Below are 20,956 nucleotides of genomic sequence, written 5' to 3' on the forward strand. Positions count from 1 at the left end.
GAAGCAACTTTGCAGCACATTAACAGTGTTGGTGGGATTTGTTTATCTCAAGAGGAATGGCAAGCCATCCTCTCAGGCCTCCATTAACACCACTCTCATTAGAAACTGCACAGAACAAGCTGTCCTTCCAGACCTCCATCAATCACAGAAACTAACAGTTGAGGAGATCACCATTCAGTGTACTGAATCTATGCCAGCTATGCCCCATTCCCTTCCTCTTTCCTTAAAATCCATAGTCCTACAACTCTCACATTTTTAAGTATCCATTTTGTTCAATTCCATTTTAAAGTTATGAATATATTCACATCCACCATCCTTTCAGGTAATGCATTTCAGATCTTAATAACTCCCCATATTAAAAAAATATAATCTCACCTCTGGCTCTTTGCCAATGACCTTAAACCCGAGTCCTCTGACCTTAAACCTGTGCCCTCTAGTTACTAATCCTTCAGTCAGAGGAACAATTTCTTTTTATTTATTTGATCAAAACTCTTCAACAGAAAGTGCATGGAACAAGGGGCAAAGTAATTCCCCAATGATTTTCTCATTTCTATTAATATATATGCAACTTCGATTAATGCTTAAGCGTTATAAGCAAATGTTCTCTGTTCTGTGATTAAACACTACCTTCAATGCTATCAATGGGCTCATCAGCTTGTAACTCTTCATTCTCTGGCTCTTTCACCGGTTCCTTTACATCTCTTTCACAGCTTATTACAGCCGAGGTTTCAACTTGCTCAAATTGTTTCTCAGTTTCTCTTCCTGGTCTTGGTTCTACTCGGGGCTGTTCCAATATGGAAGCAGCTTCTACAGTTCGCTCTTTGTCTTTATCAGGCACTTCTGCTGGCGGTTTCTCTCTCTCCTTGTTGACCTCTCTTCGTCGGTCTCTATTTCTGTCCCTGGTCTTAACCCAGTCCCGGTGTTCCCCATCCCGCTCCCATTCCCTTCTGTCGCGTCGTTCTCGATCGCGGTCATGTTCACTGTCCTGAAGCTTGTCTCTACTCTCAAAGGATCCAGCCCTAGAGCGCCCTTGTCGATCAGATTCAGGGGAACTTCGTCTAGAACTGTGACTCCTTGAATCTTGACGATCTAGAAAACACATGAGGATCACATCAATCACTCAACTGAAAATAAACTTTGGAAAGTATTTTTCCATGAAATAGATGTATATTGTTTATCAAGAGGATAGCACAGGCTAGTTTGGCCAGCTACATGAAGACACCATCTGTTGTCTTTCTTCAATCAATAACTACAGTCACAGTTACACAACTGTTCAATTAGCAGCAAATCAGGCCCTTCAATAAAAACTAAATAGTCAAGTCAATAAATAAATTCCAAAAGCAAATTACATTCCAACCACCAGTTTAATTTGTGGTGTTTTCAGTTTCAGAATGTTCTTGCTGCAATCTAAAGCTACATTTAACTAGTGTATCACAACAAATTACTGGTTTCAGCTCTATCATGCTAATGGTTGTGAGGAGAAATGTTTGCCATACTTTTATTTCTTACAGACACCATGCCATCCTTTGGCATCTCTGAACGCCAAAGCAAAATTGGCAAGCTAACTTTCTACTCGAGTGAACAACGTTCCAGTTGTGGGCATGATAATTTTAGGATCAGCCTAAAGCAGTGTCTACAGCAGATGTTCTAACATCCGGGAAAGGATGGGTATGATGAACAATTAAACTTCTATGGACTAGGTTAAATCCTCACTTGCAGAACGATACACCCTGCTGAATCAGATTAATTTTTCTATTTTCCACATGATCAACCCTAATTCAGCATAACAGGCACTCAGTTAACAAAAATGAGGAGACAGGTGTAGGAAAGTGAAAAGTATCACACTGGTACAGTAAGGGATGTCTTTTAGATGGAGGGGGTTAAACCAAGGTCCTGTCTGCTCTCTCAAAACAATGTAAAAATTTCTTGACACTATTTTGTAGAGCTGGAGAGTTCTCGTACTCTGTCCGAAATTTGTCCCTCAACCAGCATCGGTGAAGCTGATTATCTGATCATTAGCACCATGTTGTGGCAGCTACTGGGCGCAAATGGGCTACTTTAGACATTACAACTGTCACTATCTTTAAAGCGCTTCATTGATTAGACTTTGGAGCAGAGGTCAAGAAAGGCACCACAGAAATCCAGGTCTTCCTATTTTTTATTTTTCTTCTGAAGTTTGAGGTGAGGTATGTCATAGAACAAAGGGAATTTTTAAAATCATAGAATCGCTACAGTGCAGAAGGACGCCATTCGGTCTATCAAGTCTGAACCTACAACAATCTCACCCAGGCCTGATCCCCTTCACCCCATGTATTTACTCTGCTTTTTCCCCTGTCACTAAGGGCAATTTAGCATGGGCAAAAATCAACCTAGCCCCCTCATATTTGGACTGTGGCAGGAAACCAGAGCACCCGGAGGAGACCCACAGAGACATGGGGAGAACGTGCAGACTCTTCACAGTCACCCGAGGACAAAATCGAACCGAGGTCCCCGATGCTATGAGACAGCAATGCAAACCACCGCGCCACTGTGTTGCCCTGTTTGAATTTGAGAATGTTTGATGTGTGAAATGGAAATTGTTCCATTCCCCAGCACAAACATCTTTCACTTTCTTGAGAAAGAGAATTCCCAAAGAGGAGTCATTGAAAGGAAAATAATGAAGACTTCATTAGAGAAATTCTTTTGAAACCATTGCCTGTAAGCACTGTAGAAACATAATGCGGACATTCTTAATTACCAGATGAGCAAATGTCAAAAAGTACCAAATGAATCACAGAATCCTAATTGCAGGAGGAGGCAAATACAGCCCATCGAGTCTGCACTGACCACAATCCCAACCAGGTCCAATCTCCATAACCCCATGCATTTACCCCAGCTAGTCTCCCGACACAAAGGGGCAATTTAGCATGGCTAATCCATCTAACCTGCACACCTTTAGGCTGTGGAGGAAACCGGAACACCTGGAGTAAACCCACACAGACACGGGGAAAATGCCCAAACTCCATACAAACAGTGACCCAAGCCGGGAATCGAACCTGGGTTCCTGGTGCCGTGAGGCAGCAGTGCTAACCATTGTGCCACCATGCTGCCCGAAGATTGAAGGAAGATTCTTCATGAAATTTTCTGAAAACCATTTCTGATGGCAAGTCTGTTTATTAGACTGAGTTTTAATGGCTCTCATTCAAATAATAAAAAAAATCTGTGGATTTATTTATTTAAAAACAATCAAAGAACACCTGCTTTTGGAACTCTTGCCCCATTTGGATTGCATCCATGTATTTTGAAAGAATCTAGGAAAGAGATGGCAGGGGCATTATTTCTCCATTGTTCATAATTTATAATAATGATTTAGATTTTGGAATCAAAAGCGTGTCCAAATTTGCAAATAATATTAAATTGGGGTGGGGAGGCATTGATGGGATATTCCATACTGAGGAGGACTGTAATAAATTACAGGAGGAGACTAATAAACTTGCACAGTATACAAATTATTGGCAAATGATAATCAGCATGGATAAATGAGAGGCAGAACATTTTTGGTAGACTGAATAGGGAGGTCAATTATTATTTAGAAGGCGTAAGTCTAAATTGGGGAGGGGAACAAAGATATCATTACCAAAAATTGCATCACTAACAGGATATAGGCAGTGGCCCTGGCAGCTAGGAGCTGGAATTCTTTCTTCTGTCTGCCACATAACTTTGGAATGCAAATCCCTATGGATAGGGTAACAATCCTGACTAGCCGGCAAAAGCTCTGCCTGGGTTGTCAACTTATCAGCAGTTTGGTTTGGAAATTCTTAAGACTGATGATGGGTTTGAATGCACATCAGGCATCCAGATAAACAAGGTTCAATCTGGCATTCACATGTCCAGCCAGGTGAGGCTAGATAGTCATCAGAGGCAAGGAAATCAACATGCATTTTCTCCTTAATATTTCAGTTGGGGCACTGAAGCCAAGTCGAGTTTTCTTACGAAGTTCAACTAACAGCACTGGGGACAAAATCTGGGATCTTTCTAAGCAGCGTAGCTCAGCTTCTCAGTGGTTGAACTAAACTACTGAGATGACAGGCAATTGAAATTATCACTTATTCATTCTAAAGTCTGCCTGCACTGCTGGACAGAGTACTGCACAAATTCCACTTTGGTTGGTATAGAAAGGATGCCCAAATATTTGGTCTTATACTTCGTGAAACCCTAGGGCCTGGAATGAAGATAAGTACAAGACGAAAAACATTAAAATCATGTAAATCTTGATGGGATTATCAGGTTATATTTATATCAAGTAGAAGTAGATTAGTTATGTGCATGCACTGAAGTAATATGTGCAAATGAATCATGCACCATGAAATATCCTGACAGATAATCAAGGATAATTGCAATATGACGAAGGGAAATTCCAGTGTTCAATAAACACTGACATTTATGTTGTAATAATGGAATAATCCTGTCCAGTATCCTCAAGTATTCACTGATTTACTCAGGATCCTAGATATAATAGATTTACCACTTCATTAATGTTGAACCTATACATAGTTTCCTGCAGATCTATTTATACAGAAATTTTTCACACACTTGTGATTTTTAATATAAAAAGGTACCAATGCGCGTGTGCTAATACATCAAGGGAAGGTCAAAATCTTACTACCTGAGGAGGTGCTGCGGCTGGGTTCCCCACGTCTGAGCTGATCTATTCGGGATTTCCGTTCGCCTGTCTCGAGACTTTTATATTTCTGTCCATCTCTTGACGTTCCATGCTGCTGCCTCCTTCCGCCACTCTGGTCATCTCCACTGCGATGAGTAGATTCATTAGATGGTGATCTCAAACGACTTGAAGTCCGGCTTCGATTACTGCCAAGGCTGCTGCTTCGTTTGTGTTCTTCGGTTTTACGTGAACGATCATCTGCCACGGTCGGAAGTTCTACTTTCTCCACCTTACTTCGGTGACTTTTCTTCCGAGATTCATCCACACTCTTGTCAGAGATGATACTTTCTTCACGATCGGGCACATCCCCATCAGACCAGTCACTGAAAACCACATCACCTCCTCCCGCTGTGTTTCCTTCAACACTCTTTTCAGATACTTCTTCTACAGATTCTTCCTTTAGTGTTACAGGTGGAGTCCGGGGTCCCTTCCACTTTTTGGCTTGTGGGACCCCTTCCTCATCAGAAGGCTCTGAGTCACCTTTAGAGCGTTTTCGCTTTTTCTCGGCGTTCTTTTTCTTCGGAGGCTTTCTGGGTGACAAAACCAGAGTTTCCTCCACTACAGGCTCTGGAATGTATTTTTCAGATACATAGTCTTCATCCCTTTTATTTCTCTTCTGAGATTTTCGTTGTCCTTTAGTTTTTTTCTTACCGTATTCATGTAGTCCGAGAGGTATCTCTCTATCCTCAGCGACATGGTGAGCGGTGCTATCTGACTCCCTGCCTCGTGAGATCTCAACAGTATCTGCAACATGCTCCCTTTGCTTGTCCCCTGAAGCAACCCTTTCTCTCAGCATATGGTCTTCACGCCTCCTCGTACTTTCCTTCTTGTCTGACTTTCTGTCATCCTCTTTCCAGCTACTAGTTCTGTCTTCAGTGACACGTGATGGGCTGAGAGCACGAGAATCTTGTGGGCGGACAACCTGACTCAACAACCGGTGCTTTTCACCTGAAACAAAAAGACACTTCATTCAGAAACTGATGAAAGAAACATTTTACAAATTAACTGTGCAACAGTACCAGCCACTTTTGCTGCATTTGGGCATTGCTCCTGGAGAATCTTGGATATAAATTTCATTGCTTTTATTTTTTTAAAATCACCATGCTTCTTGCCTTGCAGGTCCAAAAGCATTGTGTGAAAATACTTCAATAGAAACCAAAATTCAATTTATAGCTTTAACTTTAAAGAAAAGTCATTTTAATGCATTTATGTGTACTCCAAAGTACTGCCAGCTGAATTCAAGAAGCTTTTCAAAAGTTTAACAGTCGATTCCATAGTTGGACTTTGCCAGCATAGAGAATAATTCATAGGGTGGGAACCAAGGCTGACAGCCTGGTTAATTTAAGCAGGCTAAAAATCAGGTACTAAGGGTCTACAATTTTATGATCAAATTTCCCAGTGCCTCTTATTCAGTGCCTGCACGATATATTCTTCCCCATCACTGACAAATCCAATACTAAATTCAGGAGAAAACTCCTTACTCAAAGAATGGCTTGAAAGGAGAACTTGCTGACACATGGAGCTGTTGAGGAAATTGGCATAGAGGTCTTTAGGACAATGTCAGATTCACTCATGGGGGAGAAAAAAATAGAAGGACATGCAGATAGTCTTAGATGAAGTAAGTTGGAAGAAGGGTGTGGTGGAGTATTGACTTTGGGTTGAATGGCTTATTTCTGTGACGTTAATTAATATAATTCTATGCAATCTGGACAGAAATGATAGTTCTACAGGACCAAAAAGATTCATTGAGACATAAAGGACAAAGATACGGGTCAGGGCACTTTTATTCTATGTACAGTTCACAGGATTGAACTGGATTTTTCTGTTCCTGTACACAGTGCAAAGGAGGCTTCTGGAATTGCTATGTAGCTTCAGGACTAAGGAATCACAGGTATAATCTCAATTGCTCACCAGCTTCAGAAGTGCAGGAAGCAAAATCACAACTTAAACACACATTTGTTGACTGGAAAGCTTTCAACACCAATCAATTTAAGTTTTAGGATGAGATGCTGTCTGTCCAAATCATTCTCTGTTTCAAATGGTGTGAAGCAAAACTATGTAGTAGGGGGTGAATCTATAGCAAATTTTAAAGGGTTATTCTGGGTGATGCAACTAGGCATTCGAATAGGGATTTGCACAATGGGGGAACTCTTTAATCTATCTTAATTGCAAACGTCAACTAAGTTTGAGATTTGAGTGGCAGGGTTTCATCTCTATAAACAATACCATGGGTGATCAATCAGCTTACAATAAAAAAGATTTTAATTTTTACTTGGAAAAAAATTATTCAATTTAACACAATTGTCCGCATTGAGAAACTCCTGCGTGACTAAATCATCCAAACCATTTTTAAGTCAATTTTCCCCAGCTGTCACCCAGATACAATGTGTTGGATAAATTTGGTTATACTGACATATGGCCAATTAATTTTACAGCCACCTGCCAAATGGCAGTTTAACATTTTTACTCCTGGCAGTGCTTACTGTACTGTTTTCCACAAAACAGCTTTCCATACCAGTGAAGACACAGGAATGAAGATCTCCATCTGTTGGTTAGGTCAGCAGAGACAACACGCTGACAAGTAGCTCTGATGTGACTGACCAACATAAAAGCTGACTGCAGTGTAATCTAAAGCAAAGTTTCTGGAATAAGTTCAAAGATAGGGAAATGGTCCAAATCAGCAAGCACTGAGGCAAGGGAATGACTTTAGTGTAATGCCTTGCATATAATGTTGCAAGGAAAAAATGGTCTTAATGACATCCAAAAGATTGCACATGTATATCGATTGTACAAATTCTGCAGGCATCATACAGAGAATGGAATTGCTGTCATAATATTGAAGTGGGTCTTCACCTCATTTAGCTTATACGTAGCTGTGCTGAGCCAAAACAACATAAGCACCTCAGAGCGGGAAAGGAGGTGGGAGAGTTAGGTTACCTTTGGCCACTCCTGGCTTTGTAGCCAGCTAAAGGTTAGCTTTAAAGAGAACCCATCAGGCAGATTTCCAGCCCATCTGTAGATGAATAGCATGGGATGGAATCTACCAGCAGGATTTTCCAGTTCCGTCAAAGTCAATGGAATTCGGAATGGCTCACTGCATTTTATGGGGCCATAACATTCCAGCCATGGAATGTGAATGCAGAGCAAACACCCCTTTGAATAACAATTCCCCACAAATTTACTCATTCAAAACCTCCTGAAAATTCATATCAAATACTGAAGAGGTTATGGTAATTAAAGCCTAAATTACAGTAGTGTACAGAATGTATACAACTGATTGGTTAGCCACCATTTAATGACTTGAAGAAATTGGGTTTATTAAATCAGTGCACAGCAGACTCACCTTTCTCATCACTACTGTTGTAGGTATCACTATCAGGAGATTCCTCACGGACACGCTTTGCCAAAGGACTGAGGCTGCTTTCGGTGCGAGGTCGTTTTCTGCTAGAAAGAAATAGCGTAAATTCAGTACTTCTGACTCACTAGATGTACTGCAGCTCCTAAGATTTGGTTGGAAGGCCATGTTTGAATCAGTGGGAAGCAGTTTTGGGTATATGTTGGCACAAAAGTGGTTCAGGAGTCAGAAACAGATTCCAACTCCCCAGGTAAGTTCCCTGCAGGAAAGTGCATCACACCCACTGGCTAGAGAAAGTTATCGCTGCTTAATATTATTCTACAAAAAATTAAACAGGTCAGTGACTCCCAAATATTTTTCCAATGATAGTTGTTGAGTTGCATGGAAAGATAAGAGGGGGACGGAAAAGGCTTTAGGCCATCACTAGGGGGCAAGGAGAACGGGAATAGGAAAGCCAGGCTTTCTACAAAAACATCACCTACTTTATTATAAGATTTTTTAATGCAGCAATCAGGCCTCAGAAAGCAGTCCACTAGGCCATGCCCATTCAGTCAGAAATCAGTCCAAGCCTGATGGCAGCCATTGCTGCCAACAAACATATAACCCCAAAGTCTCATTGCGCAACCCCTTATGCGTTCATGATTCAGTCCGGAAAGCTCTGATTTCAGTCAAAATATAGGTTGCAACTTCTATTTATCAGCCAAAGTTGCATTTACTGATCATCTGATTTCATTCTTCTAGTTTTTGAGATATAATCTATGCTGGGGTATACGTCCATGGTCTCTACCAATTCTTTGGCTGTCTAAGTTGCTGCCGTTCAGCAATGGACGTAGACAGTTACAACAGGTCTCCAGACATACATTTCCAATACAGATCACCAGAAAGCATTCAAAAGCAGGAAAATGGACATTTTCTCCCCCATTCATATTCCAGTGGTGTTGAAACCTAACATAGTACCCAAATGCACATTCGTCAAGAACAACCAGCTTGGTGCAAAACAGACTTAATCTTCATACTGGATTATCACACTACATAGTGCACAAAGTTTTTAATTTTCTTTTAAATGAACAAACATTATATAACAAGACCTTTTTTTAAACTAACTATGTTGGAGCTTTTGGGACTTTTTTTAACTTTGATTGAGGAACAAAATAATATTTTTAATTAGTTGGTAGTTAATCCAGAATGAGTATTGCTGAAAAGAGACATGCTAACAAAGATTTCCATCTTGTACTCACCAGAAAATACTAAAGGAGCAACAATTTATACTTCTTCTTATTCAGTCCCTCGGGAGTTGATGATGACTGACTTCCACAATAAAAATGAGTTCTCAGGTAACTGAGGAGTCCAATGCGTGACCTAGTCTCTGTCACAGATGGGGCAGATGGTGGTTAGAGGAGAAGGTGGGTGGGTTGACATGTGCTCCTTTGGTTGTGAACTCTGCTCAGTAGAGGTGTTGCCATGGAGCATGCAGCAGGAAACAGTTAACTGCTAAGGTTTTTGGCCATTCCCTGGTTCTTTCTCCAGGGTAGAGCCTTAGCCAATCAGAGTCAACCTGCCTAGTTTGAATTTGAACAAAAATCCTGGCAGTTAACAGTTTCCTGTTGCATTCCCCATGGCAACGTCTCTACCAGAGTCCACTTGCCAAACAATCAGCACCCTCTTCTCAATCAATACAAACTGTTGTACCCTTTAATGTTGGTAATTTCTTGTGAGCTGTCCTGATGAGTGGAAGACAAAAACCTTTGATAGCACGTCGCTTTTTTCAGCAATAGTATTTCATGTGAAAATTAACCTTTTGACTTTCAGCTCAAGGGTTTCTCAATTCCTCCTTAAGTATGCATATTTAATGCTTAATCACTTATATATTTTCATGTATGTTTGAATATTAATCTATTCATTATTTATTTTAACCATTAATCAAACAATTTCAATACGCAATCTAAACAATCATTTTTGTAATCAAATGTTCTGTGCATAATCCAGTGAAGGGTTTTTACAACCGTTGGCAAGCCACCTTCGTCCTTCCATGATAGATTTCATTATATACCAGCCCACGCCTGTACAAATTTAGTCAGTGATATTTACACAGTCAATATTAAAGATGAGTGACGTTGACCAATTTAAACCACATATTATTTCTATCCTTCTTGAAGAGTCAGTGACAAAGTCCATAATACAGACACAACAATCAGGTTCTAATTTATATGCCATTATATTATTTTTCACTAGGGTGGCATGGTGGTACAATGGTTGGCACTACTGCCTCACAGCGCCAGGGACCCGAGTTTGATTCCCAGCTTGGGTCACTGTCTGTGTGGAGTTTGCACATTCTCCCTATGTCTGCATGGGTTTCCTCCAGTGCTCCCACAGTCCAAAGATGTGCGGGTTAGGTTGACTGGCCAAGCTAAATTGCCCCTTAGTGTCAGGGTGATTAGCAGGGTAAATATGCAGGGCTATGGGTATAGGGATAGGGAAGGATTGAAGTCAGTGCAGGCTCAATGGGCTGAATGGCCTCTTTCTGCACTGTAGGGATTCTATGATTCTAGTTTGCTGTATACCTGATATAGTGCCAATGATGCATAAGGATTAAATGTGACACAGAAAATGGTAAATGTGAATGGAAACTGATCTCAAGAGGACTTTTCTTTAATAACCCAAACAATGTCTTTATGTCTGAATCATGCAGCATCATCAGTAGGTTGATAAAGTTTGCAAATTGGTGACAAAATATCTTGTGGCATTAATAAGGAAGGCATGAGCATGAATTATTTACATGCTCAGTAGCCAATGCCTGCTAGACAACTGCAAAGTGGTAAGAAGGTGGCAGTTTTTCTTGAGGAAGGCAATAAAAATTGAAGTGCCATTCCAATCAGCTCTTGCCCAGCTCAGAGTCCAACAGAGCAGCACTCAATTAATAGTCTCTTCTTGGCCAAGTTGTCTTATGCATAGAGAGACCCCAGATAGGAAAGAGGAAAATGTACCTAATAAACAGGATGTCTCACAAAAAAAAAACAAGCTGCCCAGCCTTGGCCAAGTTTTTACATTTAAACTACTTATTGCATATCCTATGCCTTTCTTGGTACGTTACCTATTAAGAGTATCAAAATACGTTTAGTCAGGTTCATTCAGGTTCCATCCTGGGTTATAATAATATTTCAGATACTTAAAAAGATCTACGGTAATTAAACAGTATTTCAAAGCTGTTTCCTCACTGAGAAGACTCAGGATTATCAGAAATTTGTTAAATTATGCAACAAGTCTGTGGCTTTGCGGTTTTGCAAAAGCTAATTTACATAGATGCTGATGAGTGATTAGTAGCCAGTATTCACAAAACAAGCTAAGCCATGAAAATATTATTGGGAGCTGACGATCGATTAATGATTTTCCAACCTGCATTCAGCATCAGTCTCTGGACTAATGTTTCCTTAATTCCATGCATTAGTCAATTTGGCCTTAAATAGTCAAGCAATGAGACAGAATATTTGTTTTATTAAAGCATATGGATTAATTTTGCGAATGTACTTAGAATGAATATACCTTGTCTTTCTTTCTCCATGACTTTCTCGCAAATCTCGGTCCTCTCGCTGATCGTCCTTTTTATCTCTGCGTTCATCTCTTCCTTTATCTTTGTCATCCCAGTCTTTTTGCTTCTCCCTCTCCCGGTCCCTATCTTTAACCCTCTCCCTCTCCTTTTCTCTATCCCTTTCTCTTTCTCTCTCCCTGTCCCTTTCCCGCTCTCTCTCCTTGCCCCTGTCACGCTCCCGCTCTTTATCTCGCTCCTTTTCTCGATCTCGTTCACGGACCCGTTCTCGTTCCCGCTCTCGATCTAGCTCCCTTTCTTTTTCTCGCTCTCTGTCCCTATCCCGATCTTTGTCACGGTCTCTTTCGCGTTCTCGTTCCCTTAGCCTATCATCCCTCCTCTCTTCTCGATCTGATCTCCGCTCATCCTTTTTGTCCTCATGGTCATGATCATCAGTCCGCCCTGGGTGTCGAGTAGCAGAACTAGCTGTGTGGTCTGTAAAATAAAGAGAGTACCTGGATCAGTAGAGAACACGTCACATAGAATCTTACAGCAATGAAGTAGATTATTCAGTCCGTCATGCTAGTGCCCAATTATTGAAGCACCTATTCCAATTAGTCTTGTGTCTTTCTTGTTCCATCATAGCTCTGCAAGAATTTCCTTTTCAAATATATATTCATATCCCTTTTGAGAGTTACTATTGTAAAATTCCATACCTATTCCTTCACAGCCTAAAGGTCATTGTGAAAAACGTATGTAATAATTTATGGCAGTTTTCCTTTATATGTTTCATGAGGGGAACAAAAAACATCTTTGATTAATTATCTTCAGGACAGGGCCGAATGCAGAACTTTGGGGAATAATTGGATCTTGGGGGTCTGAAAACTAAAGTTAGATATAGTTTGTGTTAGCAATGGGTTAACAGACTTTCCAATTAAGTCTTAATTTGATGTCAATAATTCAATTGAAGTTGCTGATATTTAAAGGGGTCACAGGTGGCACTATTGGTTGATGGAGAATTGTGTGGGGAATTGGATCAAAGAAATAAAGGTATTTTATGAAGAAGCAGAACTTGTGTTTCCTTTACAACAACCGAGGCGCTCAAACATTTTAGATTATTTAAATCCACGTTCTTTAGAATGATAGATTAAAATGCATGTTGGCCTTTATTGCAAGAAAATTTGAGTATAGGAGTAAATAAGTGCTACCACAGTTGTATAGAGGCGTGGTGAGACAGCGTCTGAGTATGGCCTACAGCCCTATTCTCCTTACCGAAGGAAGGGCATACTTACCATAGAGGAAATACAATGAAGATTCACCAGACTGACTCCTGGGATGGCAGAAATGTCATATGAGGAGAGATTGAGGACACTGAGACTTCATTCTCTAGAAGAATGAGGGGCAATCTCATTCATACACACAAAATGCTTACAGGGCATGCTCGACAAAGTAGATGTCGAAAGGATGTTTCTTCTGGCTGTGGCAGTCTAAAACCAGGGGACACAGTCTCAGAATAAGAGACAGACCTTTTAGAACAGATACGATGAGGAGTTTTTTTCACTCAGAGGGTGGTAAATCTTTGGAATTCTTTACCCCAAAGAGCTTGGAGACTCAGTCATGGAGTATGTTCAAGATAGGGATCAACAGATTTCCAGATCGTAGGAAATCGAGGAATATGGGGATTGTGCAAGAAAATGGCGCTGAGGTAGCAAATCAACCATAATCTAATTGAAATGGCGAGGGGCCGAATGGCCTGCTCCTGCTCCTATTTTCTTTGTACCTAAATCTTAGTGTTTAGATTATACAGACACATAAATTGTGCTACACAGCATTAGAAAGATCCTGTATGAATTTAATATGTTTTTTTGAGTATTGCTGGACTCCTGCAAATTTTGGATGTTAGAATCATAGAATCCCTATAGTGCATAAGGAAGCCATTCAGCCCATCGAGGCTGCACCGACAACGATCCCACCTAGGCCCTATCCCTGTAACCCCAGATATTTACCCTGCTAATCCGCCTGGTGCTAACAGACAATTTAGCACAGCCAAGCCACCTAACTTGCACATCTTTGGATTGTGGGAGGAAATCCACGCAGACATGGGGAGAATGTGCAAAATCTTGACTTATGATACTATAGGATTATCATTTTAACCACTCTTTCCAATATCAGTTTTTCCAGCTTGTCATTTTGTGCAGATTAAGGAAAGCATAAGACAGGGAGAGAGAGAGGAGGGAGAGATAGAACACAGGGACGAACAGAGAGCAAAACAGAAGGTGAGGGAGAGCAAGAGACAGCAACGGTGAAGAACACCAGCGAGAGAGAGAGAGAGAGCAAACAAGGGAGAGCAAGATGCATTTTTTTATCCATTGGTAGCCTGATATTATTTTAGAGGCTTTTTGTGAGAAAGAGGTGATGATCCATCTCATCTGAAAAGAACCAGGATCAGTTGAATTGATTTAAAAATAATTACTTTCCAGGGATGAAGGTCCAATCGGTCTTCAGTTTTCAGCAGATTCCAAAATTTTTGGCTAAATCATCTGAAAACACAACGTCCAGTTCCACAGTCTGCTGCCAACACCCAACTCTACTTCATCAGCATTCTTCTCAATCCTTCAACTGCCTCTGATTTGATATGACTGGTTTGACATCTAATGCTGAATGAGCAGAAATTTCCTCCAATTAAACACAAGGAAGCATGGTCTCTGTCCTCCACTGAAATCTCTGCTCCCTACCTACCAATTCCTTTCCTGTCCTTGGCCACTCTCAGACTGAGCCAGACTATCAAGTATACTATTTGACACTCAGCTGAGCTTTCAACTCCATGTCCTCCAAATCATGTGGACTGCCTATTTTCATCGCTATCTCCCCACCTGCCTCAGCACTCCTGAAAAGTCCTCGAGTCCAGACAGTGAGAACAAAATTTCAAATTTACTTTCAACAATGAAAACAGGCCTTCCTTTTTTAATAGTAGGATATTGAAAACTTTCAAAAGGAAGCTCTTATAGATCTGAGGCAGGTTACACTGAAGACTGATTTGGTTTCAACATACCACTGACATCAACAATTGCTGCCCATACCTCTTTCTCGATCTCTATTTTCACGCCTATCCCTTTCTGTATGACCACGCCTATCAAAGGAAGCATCTCTACTTTGGTCTCGTTCGTATCGGTCTCTTTCTGTGTATCCACTTCTTGTATCCCAGTTTTCATGGTAACTGTTGCTCGTGCTGTGTGTGTCAAACTGAGTGCTTCTAGTTGCTCCACGACTCCCTGGAGAGATCAGAGATTTGTTTATTTTGTAATCCAAAATGAGTACTTCACCAGAAAAGTGTAGACTCTCTTTACAATAGAGTGCTTGAATCCTTATGCTTGAAAAAGCACAAGGATGTTTCTCTGCTGATGAACAAAAAAAAGACTTTCTAAATTTCAGGTCAAATACAAAAATTGATTGTACTCTCTTAATGCTGTGAAAATCAGAGTTGAATGTTTCTCACTCAGATTCCTGCTGTGGTGAAACAACAGTAGTTTTATCTGTGATAAAGAGCTGTGTGGTATGACAAGCAGGACCATGGAAATTATTACTTTGTGTAGGCAACCACTATACCAATCTGGCAAGCTACAGGAAGCACAGGTAGCAATAGAGATTAGAAGTGGAGAAGAGAAGACCGGAAGGGAATGTGAAGTGTCAAATTGGCAAAAAGCAAAAACAAATCATGTTTTAGTACAAATAAAACGACTTTTCGTGGTGTATCACAACTTGTTAAAGAATATCGGGGAGGGTGGGGGAAACATTCTACCAGTTGACAAACACTGTTGAACAATAGGTTACCTAGAGAACATAAAAATGCAATTTCTTAGTTTAGCAAGGGTCCTCAGATCTCAGAAGAGACACGAGGGAAAAAAGAATTTGTTTGTATCTTTCACCTCGTCCAGTCTTCTCCAATGGTTGACAAGCAATGAATTACTTTTGAAGCAATTTGAACATAAACAGTACTGGTATAAAAGGATAATGTCCTGATGGTGGCTGTGGGATGTTACTACACTGAAATGTCAGGTTCTAAATCCCAAAGTGGAGTTTGACTCTGCTGCCAATGACACCAATCAGACAATTTTTAGTTTTTCAAGAAGCAAACTGCTCAGATTCCTGGCATCATCCACCTCCTTCTACCCAGATCAGACAAGCTCACTCTGAGGAACAATGTTGTTTTCCAGTTTTTAAGTCAGCCACCCAGAGCTGTTCCAAATTCTGTGAAATCATCGAATGGTGGGTCAGGGGGATTATTTTCTTCTATTTAAAGTAACCGCTACTCATGGAATAGTGTTACAGATTATTTGGAGGAAGTCATCATTGTCTCCAACTCCCAATTCCAAGCATGTGGTACTCTCACTTCCAATAGTAGTTTCAACACATAAATATTCAACCTTTCAGTAACACAGGAGAGGTCAACTTTTACTTTCACAATTCCATATACTCAAACGTGTGTGAATCCAACCATTACATTAAGACTACCAGGAAATTTAAGGCTGGGGGAGATGGTGACATAAAGGTAATGTCACTGTATTAATAATCCAGAGGCCCAGGCTAATGCTCTGGACACACAGATTCAAATCTCACCGTAACAGCTGGTGGAATTTAAACTCAATTAATTAACAGCTAATCACACTGATGGTGACTATGAACCTAGCACTGATTGTTGTAAAAACCCATTTGATTCACGAATGTCCTTTAGAGAAGGAAATCTACCACCCTTACTCAGTCTGGCCTACATGTGACTCCAGATGCTTAGCAATGTAGTTGACTCTTAACTGCCTTCTGAATAGGCCCTTCAGTTCAAGGGTAACTGGTGTTACCAGCAAGACATCCCATAAAAGAATAAAGAAGAAGTAATGTCAGTGAAGGAAGCAAAGGCAAACCAAGTTGTAAGTTATCAGCCAGGAAGCGATAGTTAGAAGGTGGGATACTTCAGCACATGTCATCTGAGATCAGATGCTGCCTTAGCAGAGTTAAACAGGCCAGGACCTGAGGATGCAGCCACTTCCAAGATAAAATAAAGGGACAAAGCAAGTTAGGATCCAATACTGAAGCATAGGTTATTTGGATTACAGCTTAATTCATGAGTTCTGAGCCAGGGAAGTATCATATTATTGCCACAAGGCAAAGTTGTGTTCCACCCATCAGCATGGGATTCACTTTAGAACAAACATTTGTTACATTCTTTTAGCAACAAACTTTTATGCAATCAAAGCGGCAAACTTTTTAAAATGACAAGCACATTGGCAAAAGTAACTCATCAGTGTGGATGACTTGTAAATGAAAACTTGCATACAGATTTCTCGCTCAAATTAAGCCCCTCATCATTAACCTTGAGTAAGATGTGTACGAGATGATTGTCATGCTGTTCAGCTATGTTGTCAGAAATGTAAATTGCATTTATGATTTCACTTTTGTAACCATCACAAATTTCTCACTCAACCATCTCACCTAGAATCTATTATGGGTTTTATGACACTAGCAAAATTGCACAGAAAAGATTCTGGAAGTTTCACTCAGAAGATGTGTCTGCTAGTGGTTGGAAATCATGGGTATTGGACCTGGAGTTCATAAGAAATAAAAACATACACATCTCACCCTTTTCGGTTACTTCTGATCCTCTCCCTCTTGCCTTGGCTGTCCTTTCGTTTCTGGACTCACTTCTGACATCACTCCTGGTATCAGTCCTGCTTTCACTCTTGATGTCAATCCTGCTCTCGCTCCTGGAGTCAATCCTGCTTTCGTTCTTGACGTCAATCCTGCTCTCACCCCTGGCATCAATCCTACTTTCACCCCTAGTATCAATCCTGCCCTCGTTCCTGCCATCAATCCTGCCCTCGCCCCTCGAGTCAATCCTGCTCTCATTCCTGGAATCAACCCTGCTGTCGCTCCTGGAGTCAATCCTGCTCTCTCCCCTGCCATCAGTCCTGCTGTCGCTCCTGGAGTCAATCCTGCTCTCTCCCCTATCAGTCCTGCTCTCGCTCCTGGAGTCAAGCCTGCTCTCGCCCCTAACATCAATCCTGCTCTCGTTCCTGAGGTCAATCCTACTGTCGCCCCTTGAGTCAATCCTGCTCTCGTTCCTGGAATCAATCCTACTGTCGCCCCTTGAGTCACTCCTGCCCTCGTTCCTGGAGTCAAGTCTGCTCTCGGCCCTAGTGTCATTCCGGCTCTCCACTCTGGAGTCAGTCCTGCTCTCCCCCCTGGAGTCAATCCTGCTCTCACCCCTGCCGTCACCCCTAGAATCAATCCTGCTCTCACTCCTTGAGTCAATTCTGCCATCTCCCCTGGAGTCAATCCTGCTCTCACTCCTCGAGTCAATTCTGCTGTCACTCCTGGAGTCAATCCTGCTCTCGCTCCTCGAATCAATTCTGCTGTCACTCCTGGACTCCATTCTGCCATCACTCCTGGAGTCCATCCTGCTCTCGCTCCTCGAATCAATTCTGCCCTCACTCCTGGAATCAATCCTCCCGTCACTTCTCGAGTCAATCCTGCTCTCGGCCCTTGAATCAATTCTGCTGTCACTCCTGGAATCAATTCTGCCGTCTCCCCTGGAGTCAATCCTGCTCTCAGCTCTCGAGTCAATTCTGCCGTCGCTCCTGGAGTCAATTCTGCCGTCGCTCCTGGAGTCAATTCTGCCGTCGCTCCTGGAGTCAAGTCTGCCGTCGCTCCTGGAGTCAAGTCTGCCGTCGCTCCTGGAGTCAAGTCTGCCGTCGCTCCTGGAGTCAAGTCTGCCGTCGCTCCTGGAGTCAAGTCTGCCGTCGCTCCTGGAGTCAAGTCTGCCGTCGCTTCTGGAGTCAATTCTGCCGTCGCTCCTGGAGTCAATTCTGCCGTCGCTCCTGGAGTCAATTCTGCCGTCGCTCCTGGAGTCAATTCTGCCGTCGCTCCTGGAGTCAATTCTGCTGTCGCTCCTGGAGTCAATCCTATTTTCTCCCCTGGAGTCAATCCTCCCATCACTCCTGGCGTCATTCCTGCTCTCTCCCCTGGAGTCGATCCTGCTGTCGTTCCTGGAGTCAATCCTGCCTTCGCTCCTGGAGTCAATCCTGCCTTCGCTCCTGGAGTCAATCCTGCCTTCGCTCCTGGAGTCAATCCTGCCTTCGCTCCTGGAGTCAATCCTGCCTTCGCTCCTGGAGTCAATCCTGCTCTCGCCCCTGGAGTCATTCCTGCTCTCGCCCCTGGAGTCATTCCTGCTCTCGCCCCTGGAGTCATTCCTGCTCTCGCCCCTGGAGTCATTTTTTCCTTCATTCCTCAAGTCATTCCTGCTGTCACTCCTGGAATCATTCCTGCTCTCTCCCCTGGAGTCAATCCTGCCCTCGCTCCTCGCATCAATCCTGCTCTCACTCCTGGAATCATTCCTGCTCTCACTCCTGGAATCATTCCTGCTCTCTCCCCTGGAGTCAATCCTGTTCTCGCTCCTCGCATCAATCCTGCTGTCACTCCTGGAATCATTCCTGCTCTCTCCCCTAGAGTCGTTCCTGCCCTCGCTCCTGAAGTCATTCCTGCTCTCGCTCCTGGAGTCATTCTTTCCTTCATTCCTGCTCTCGCTCCTGGCGTCAGTTCGGGAATTTTCATCTCTGCCATGGCTTCGGCTGTAACTACGGTCCTCATGATACTGTTCATCTTTGCGATGGGAGTCTCTGCTTTCTTTATAGTCATGAGCATCTCGTGCAGAACGTTGCTCTCTCAGATCGCGAGAGTCTTTGCTGTCCCTGTAATCTCGAGTATCTCTTGTATCACGAGTCTCACGAGGTTCCCTGTACTCTCTGCGCTCACTGCTTTCTTTCACTTCTTTGCGGTCTCGACTGCTTCTGGTATCACGGCTTTCCCTATGTTTTCGCTCATCCCTTTCTTGGAGCGTATTCTGATCCAGTTCGTAATCCCGCTGGTCACGACTATCCTTGCTCTCTTTTTCTCGTTCCCGTTTTCCTCTGTTTTCTAGAAAGAAAAACTGTAATTAGTGTTGGAACAAAATCTGCATTATTAGTTAACAACAAAATATGTCCTGTGCAAATAAAATATCGAAGGTGTGAGCAATAGGTAAAGATGTTGTTAACACATATATTTGTAGACCATAGAGAAATAGCTTGAAGTTAAATAGATTGGATATAGTTAGGCATATTGATAACCCACTTTATGGAAACAACTGTGAGTTTAGTCACAAACATAGGACATAAGGTTCGATGCTGCTAACACAGCAATAATTAGGGATAATAAAAAGACTGCCTGTAATGTAGAGATAACATCAGAGATGTGATGTGCAGTGAAGCATACACCACATCCTGCAGGAATGTAAGAGGCCCACGTTATAAAAAGCAAATGGTCTGCAAGATGTGTTGTTTATACAACTAAACATAAAAGGGGGAAGGGGTCACTGAGATAGTCGGGACAGCAGTGATTAAGTTGGCAAAGGATTGATTACTACCAATCTGAACTGGACATGTAACAGTATTGGATAAGATGGATGAGTTTGCTAATGCACTCTTGTGATAACAGGAGACATTGTTAGATGAGGAGTAGAGGTAATAGGAACTTAGGACACCTTGAGCCAATAGGAGAATGTCAACACATAGATGGGACAGGGACCACCAATTAGGAGAGAACATCACATTGCAAAGCTATCACAATGCTTGTAAAAAGGTATAAAATGTGCTGCAAATCTATGTGAGGTGTGCCTATTTCGCTAGACACCCGGTCTTGCAAGAACGTCAAATAAAATCTTGCTCCTTCAGAACTTGACTAAATTGTTTAACTGTGAGCTGTGTTTCTCACAAAGGTAATTACAAGTGCTGCTGTATTGAGAACTTGAGCCACTCTAAATGGCTGAATGTTGTCTGTAACTGAAAAACAAGAAGGCAAAACAACTTTTCTTAATGGGTTTAAGCATTCATTAATCATTCCTCAGTAAACTGATACAATTAATGGCTAGAATTCTAGAGATGCCAGAGCAAGGTACTTAGTGAAGTGTCATTGGATACAAAAGAACAAAATGTTCATTACACTATTTTATGAATTTAATGAAATAAAGATTTAACTTTGCAACTTCAGAAAGGTATTAAAACCTGTTATTTTAAAGATCTGAATATTAGAATAAAATAGAGCATATTTCATTCTCCCCATATAGCCCATGACCCATTAGAACAATGGACATAAACAAAGGGTAGCTAGTTTACAGGGCATTCCTAATGGGATGAAAATGGCCGTCAGAATGGGGCTGTTTAGTAGTTCAAGGAATTTGTCTTTAGTACCCACTTTTACAAGTTAAAGAAATGGCTTGTATATCTATAGGTTTTACAAGTTAAAGAAATGGCTTGTATATCTATAGGATGTTTCAAGCCTCAGCAAGTCC

At 41.8% G+C, this 20,956-nt stretch overlaps 1 protein-coding gene across 11 annotated transcripts in view; it reads right to left on the bottom strand.

Moving 5' to 3' along the window:
• zc3h13 (zinc finger CCCH-type containing 13) overlaps nucleotides 1-20,956 on the bottom strand; it is an 82,499-nt gene that overhangs the window by 17,556 nt on the left and 43,987 nt on the right. For 6 of the 11 annotated variants that reach the window (XM_080204194.1, XM_080204196.1, XM_080204195.1 and 3 more), the window contains 6 exons: nucleotides 17,212-19,545; nucleotides 14,661-14,852; nucleotides 11,598-12,075; nucleotides 8,046-8,146; nucleotides 4,646-5,650; nucleotides 628-1,089 (listed from right to left, as the gene is read on the bottom strand). In XM_080204194.1, the coding sequence (XP_080060320.1) occupies nucleotides 628-1,089; nucleotides 4,646-5,650; nucleotides 8,046-8,146; nucleotides 11,598-12,075; nucleotides 14,661-14,852; nucleotides 17,212-19,545 (4,572 nt within the window). The remainder of the gene's footprint in view (nucleotides 1-627; nucleotides 1,090-4,645; nucleotides 5,651-8,045; nucleotides 8,147-11,597; nucleotides 12,076-14,660; nucleotides 14,853-17,211; nucleotides 19,546-20,956) is intronic. The other 5 variants (XM_080204201.1, XM_080204200.1, XM_080204193.1 and 2 more) reach the window with 3 other exon arrangements.

This window comes from Carcharhinus amblyrhynchos, chromosome 15 (assembly GCF_965287045.1).
Source record: "Carcharhinus amblyrhynchos chromosome 15, sCarAmb.v2.hapA, whole genome shotgun sequence".
NCBI classification, from domain to species: Eukaryota; Metazoa; Chordata; class Chondrichthyes; order Carcharhiniformes; family Carcharhinidae; genus Carcharhinus; species Carcharhinus amblyrhynchos.